Raw genomic sequence first — 5,951 nt, 5'->3', positions numbered from 1 at the left:
GAATTAACTGATGACTCATCTCTGTAAGAAGGCTGTAATAGATCACACACACTTTATGGTAGAGCAACAAGGGCCGTCAAGGCCCCGAACACAGCAAAGACCTAAGTTCTGGGCCCAGGACAGTCTGGACGGATTGTATGGCAGCTGCTGGACTGAAAAAATCAGGTGTAGTGCTGAGGCACAAACATGTACATTTCAAGCCTGCAAACTGTGACACTTTTAATAACGTGAAAAAATACTATTGTGCAATATGACAACCCTAGTTGACTATCTGTGCAGTATAGTACAGTGGATTGTGTACATAGCCTTTATTTATGTAAACCAGCTCCTTACCTTCTTGTGATTTCATTCTTTTTTCTAAAAGTGTTTTTTCCCCCTTTCCTAACACCAGGGGAGCCACCCCTCCTAAATTTCGTTGTTTGGTACCTGTACTGTAGCAATGACAATAAAGTCCATTCATTCATTCATTCATTCATTCATTCATGTAAAGTCATTTTATGGAGGTTTGGTTCAGACTTGGACTAGGTAGGAGAATGAATCATATCTTTAACAATGACCTTTGCGTCTCCCAAACCAAATCTCCCACCCATAGGCTTTGAAGTTCACCTACCTTTTAAATACATGATTCAAACATAAGTTGAGCTCTGACTTCACTCAGGGAACAAAGCTCATTCTTCCCAAGGAAATTTATGGGGTGCCTACACAAAGGGTCTAATACCTTTCGCCATATCCTGGTATTCAATGTCACGGTTGCCCCTGTTCGAAAAACAACATCTGGAGATCCAATGTCCAGATGCACATGTCAATTTCTGGCAGGATCCTTCAGCTTCAGGCACATTTCCACAGAAGGTTGTCAGGATTTATGGATTTATATCCTATAGTTCAAGAAGCAATTGGATTATAGAGAATGTTATGTGAGTAGGCTACCCTACAGGAGTGATCTTATCAACGTGTGATACACTGTAAGTATGTAGATGTGGTTTGGAGTGCTTCCAAAATCGGTAATGTTGAATGTTTACATTACAACATCAATGAAACCAACTAGATCTGTAAAACAACTGAGTATTGACACTGGATTCCCAACAGGAGGTATTGCCGTGTATATGTTTGTTGTACTGTAGGCTATGCGCCACAGCTGTCTCCATTCCATGTAGCAATTAGCAACAGTTAAGGGTTAGTGGCCTCTCTTATGATGTTGGACATAGGTCCATACAGAGGAGGGGATGAATGCTAAAAAGTCAAAGTGGCTAAAGCATAGAAGAAGCAGAGGCAAAGGATGGGTGGTTCCATATTCTTCCATATGTGGGCTGTTTTAACACCATCAGGGGGTCTGTCACCATTCTAAATTAAATAAAAACAAAAGACCTTGTGCCACCTTAAACAAAACTGTCATGCAGTAATATGCCAGCATTGCAACATTTTCTGTTTTAGAAAAAACACCCTTAATGACTCTCTTGAACCACTGTTGATTAGGCAACTTTGGATCCTCCACTCTTCTTGTAATCACCACAGTCTATACAATATAAGTAGATGATTGCAATTACTTGTGCGATTCACCCAAGCCTGGACAAACAGTCATTTTCAGGCAAATATACTGAAGCGTTCCCGCAAGAAGCCATTCAATGACTTTATTCACCTCACTTTAAGACAGAAAAAAAAAAAGTCTCAGGCTTTTGAGAGGCATGCGCTGAAACAGAAGTGAGTATGCAATCTAAGCAGTTTTAGAAACAATGGATGGGACCGGAGCAGAGGAAGAAGGGGCTTTCATACTGGAGCGATTAACATGCATGCTTAACCCAGACGACTGAATCAGAATGGAAGCAGAGAATCTCTGTGTCTTTTGAGTTAGACATCAGCTTCAACCTTCAAGCTGTTATCATAGGGTTATATTGCATCTGAATTATGTTTTTTTGTGGCCAATTCACAGGATTCTACTCAAAAGAGAGATGCATATTATTTATTATCACAATACTCTTTCAATCTCCCTCGAGGCTTGTCCTAGTCCATAATAAAGCCTATTTGTTACTAAGAAATGTTCAGGTAGGTTTAAATGCCGGTTTTGTGTTGGTCTTTCATCATAGGACGTGGTTTATTAATATGACAAAGACCTGTGGGCTATACTCAATCTCTGAGCCTGTTTGGAAGTGTAGTGTGGAAACATACATTGTAGCTCCTGAGCTAATGCCTATTAGTGGGCTAAGACGCATCTTTATTGCGGGAGACCTGGGTTCAAACCCCGGTCGGTCACAGAAGCATGAACGGGAAAGATGCAAGAAGCAGGATCCAGAAGTTCAGAGGAGGTTTGGTCCAGTTCCTGACATCCTGTGCAAACTCTGGCCCATGCAGTGACAGCAGGGAGGGACGGTGGTGGGGGAACCCCCCCCACCCCCCCCGCCAACCCCTGTGGCTCTCCTCAGGGGTGGAGACATTTCATGAATGTCACATGATGACCTGCCTGCCCACTGTTTCCCCCACCACTGATTTCCCCTGATGTGGCAACAACAATAGTGGACTCTTGTTGGTGTGCCAGATGTTTGGGTCCCACAGGAGTGGGACTTCTCAATGCTCAGACCCACTCAGTCACTCGCTCAGGGGAGGCTGGTGGAGGTAGAAATCCGAGGACGGGCATGAATGGAATGACGAATGGTATCAATGGTATCAAACCAGTGTTCAGCCTCCCTTGCACTCGACCCAGCGATGTGCCCCTACTGGCCATCTATGTTTCTCCACACTCAGGCGACACCATTTGTTGTTGTTGTTGTTGTTAGGAAGGTCACAAAGAACATTTCAGGTATTGGATGACATGCTGGGGTGATAGGGTCTTTTCAGCTGTAGCCCCGTCCCTCTGGAACGCCCTCCCCAACCATCAGTCAGGCCAACACCCTGCCAACATTTAAACAGGCCCTCAAAACCCACCTCTTCAAGCTTGCCTTCACCAGGGGGCCATTCCACTAAAGGTGGCTTAGTATATCGGCGATTGAAATAAATCAGGCGATCAGGCAACTCGGGATTGGAATTCAAGCCTCAGGTGATTCCTCGAACGAGGATCAGCCTTGTGTCATCAGTGTTCACAGAAGACAGGCTTATAAATCGTCGATGTGGGCGCGTGCACGCAGACATAAAGAGCCCCAAAGAGTCGATCTGTCGAAATGAAGATACTCCACTCTGCAGGGGTACTACATTTGCGCAGCATTCCGAATTATTGATTTTTATGAAGACGGAAAAATAAGATGTAAAATAGTGCAATACTGCCGCAATTAACAAGGCGAGGGAAATGGTTTGGCAAGAAATTGCTGACCGATTAAATGCGTAGGTCATACTAGCCCCAGTTATTGTTATATGTTCATATTTTAATAAATGAATATTACTACTGTGGTGATATCAGCAGCAGGCTACAATTTGTCATAACGCCACAATGGCCTAGTGGTATCAACCGCTGCCATAGGATTTATTCGTCATTTTTAGACGTGGTTCGAATCCCTCTTCGGACGCACTTTTTACTGCATTTCGTTGTCTGAATCTAATCTAAAATCTCATCTAAAAAAGTATGTAGGCTATAAAATTATGGTGCAGGCTAATTTACAAGAACTGACACGATTACAATGGTGTTTGAAGCCTTTGCATGAAATCTTCGGTTAAATGTAAAAAAATAATTTAAAAAAATCACTTAGTCAAGTCTCGCAACCTTTGGAACTCCAACTGGCTGCCTTAACCACTGCGCCAGCCAGACAGCTGTGATGACAGCAATGCAAGTTGATAGACATACCTATTTATTTTATTTTATTTTTTACACTTTTTAATTTATGTATCCATCGATCTATCTATCTATCGATCGATCACACTTTCAAATTATCAAATTATCTATCTATCACACAGTCAAACTATCTAATCTATCTATCTCGTGTGAAGTGGGAACTAATATTTCCTAAAAGACACATGAGGAACTGTCGTTCGGGGTTTAGTTTCCGCCTGTGAGCCTTTTTTGACGCACGTATTACTATAGCCAGTGTTTTAGCCTGGTCGCTAATTATATCTGACTCAGAAGGAGCTCAACCAAGCAGCGAATTATTTGAGCCACATTGATGGAACCGAACGCAAGCTAACATTATCGAGGCTTAGAACTTTATCGAGGCTTAGAAGATTATCGAGCTTCGTGGAATAGCCCCCAGTTAACCCTCTCCCCCTCCCCGTCCCATGTGTCCCCAGCACTACCTTAATTAGGCCCCTATACTTTATTTTATTTATTTTTTGTTTCTTTTTATTATTACTACTCGATCTTTTCAGTTTGTAAAGCGTCTTTGAGTGTCTAGAAAAGCGCTATATGAGTCTAATGTATTATTATTATTATTATTATTATTATTATTATTATTATTATTATTATTATTATTATGCTTATGCTCACATACGGACATGCAACTAGTCTTCTCACCGTGACTCAGTGTGGATGTGCATCAGGGCATCACTTTCATCATAAGACATCATCAGGTTGTTGCTGCAAAAGGGAATATGTTGTCAGTTAAAAACGGACTTAATATAAAAAATATATATATATCCAGGGGGGTATTTCATCTACGTAGCTAAAGGAAAATCCAGGTTTATTTTTGATAAGTCTCGCGAGGCTTATCAAAATAAGCCTGTATTTTATAGGTCTCGTGAGACTTATTCAAATAAGCCTAGACTTTCCTTTAGCAAGGTTGATGGAATACCCCCTAGGTCAGTTTTACAAGGCAACTACTGCTTATCTTCCTGACCCTTTTAGACAACAAAATGCTTAGGTATAAGGGAGTTGTAGTTTTTATTATTAGCGTATATCTATGATTTATGTTACTGAAGTCACGACCAAAAACACGCAGTCCCAGAGTTCATAGTAAAGGGGGCTGGTCTGAAGTAATCATAACAGGAAGTATCAAGATATGCTAAAAACATTGGACAAAAACAGTGGATGGAATGTGACATTCGATAGAAGAGGAAACCGACAAAATGTTACCTTTTAAGAAATATTACTGTTGATTTAAGATTCTTTACTTACTTCTTTACTCGAGCTTACAACCTATCACAAGTCTTCTATTTAGCTGTCGTGACCCGTCTTTACAAGTCTTGCATTTGCCAGCTAGCGTCACTAGCAGCCCTCGATAGCTAGCTGGTGTTGACCAAAATGGATGACAGCAAGGTAAGTTATGACATGAAGCCAGCTAAGGAGCTATTATTGAGCTATTAGCTTGTTGATATTGTGTCAAATTATACAACATACTCCTACATACATGCACTCCTTTAAGTCCCATGAGCTACTCGATAATAAGACTTTGTCAAGACGAGGTAGGAACGTTTTCGTCCCATCGGGATGTAGCATCCCAGTCTGATGGTGATGATGATGATGAAGATGATGATGCTAGCTACTGTTTACCCTGCAGATGGTGGGAGGCAAAGTGAAGAAACCTGGCAAACGCGGCCGAAAGCCTGCAAAGATCGACCTGAAGGCGAAGCTGGAGCGCAGCAGACAGAGCGCCAGGGAGTGCCGCGCCAGGAAGAAGTTGCGGTACCAGTACCTGGAGGAACTCGTGTCCAGCAAGGAGAGGGCCATCTGTGCCCTGCGAGAGGAGTTAGAGATGGTAGCTACACAACCTGCTGGGTCCCCCCCCCCCCCTGGTCTCGCTTACCATGACTGTCACTTAGCTAAAGTTGTGTTTCCATTGCATGAGGGTTTGTGTTTGTTTGATGTTTTATTAGACCTCGTACCAGCAGGTAAGACCTTCACTTAGACTAACTCTGTTCCCCTCCTCTGCTCCCTCATCTACCAGTACAAGCAGTGGTGCTCTGCCATGGACCAAGGGAAGATCCCCTCCGAAATCAAGGCCCTTCTGACGGGAGACGACCAGAAGACGCCTCAGAGCAGTAGCACCAAGGCCAGCCGGAACGGGAAGAACAACTCGACGAGCAACGGCCAAAACTAA

The 5,951-nt window shown here is 42.7% G+C and overlaps 1 protein-coding gene across 1 annotated transcript; it reads left to right on the top strand.

Annotated features, from left to right (window-relative positions):
* Window positions 1–4,942: 4,942 nt before the first annotated feature.
* On the top strand, window positions 4,943–5,951 carry crebl2 (cAMP responsive element binding protein-like 2; the record flags this gene model as incomplete). Its single annotated transcript, XM_080538215.1, has 3 exons — window positions 4,943–5,170; window positions 5,412–5,609; window positions 5,799–5,951. The coding sequence occupies exons 1-3, from the start codon at window positions 5,156–5,158 to the stop codon at window positions 5,949–5,951; spliced, it is 366 nt and encodes a 121-aa protein (XP_080394341.1). The 5' UTR covers window positions 4,943–5,155.

Source organism: Nansenia antarctica, assembly GCF_963989245.1.
Source record: "Nansenia antarctica genome assembly, chromosome: 8".
In the NCBI taxonomy this organism is placed as follows: domain Eukaryota; kingdom Metazoa; phylum Chordata; class Actinopteri; order Argentiniformes; family Microstomatidae; genus Nansenia; species Nansenia antarctica.
The sequence above is the reverse complement of the archived record's forward strand: the minus strand, read 5'-3'. Positions and strand labels throughout refer to the sequence as shown.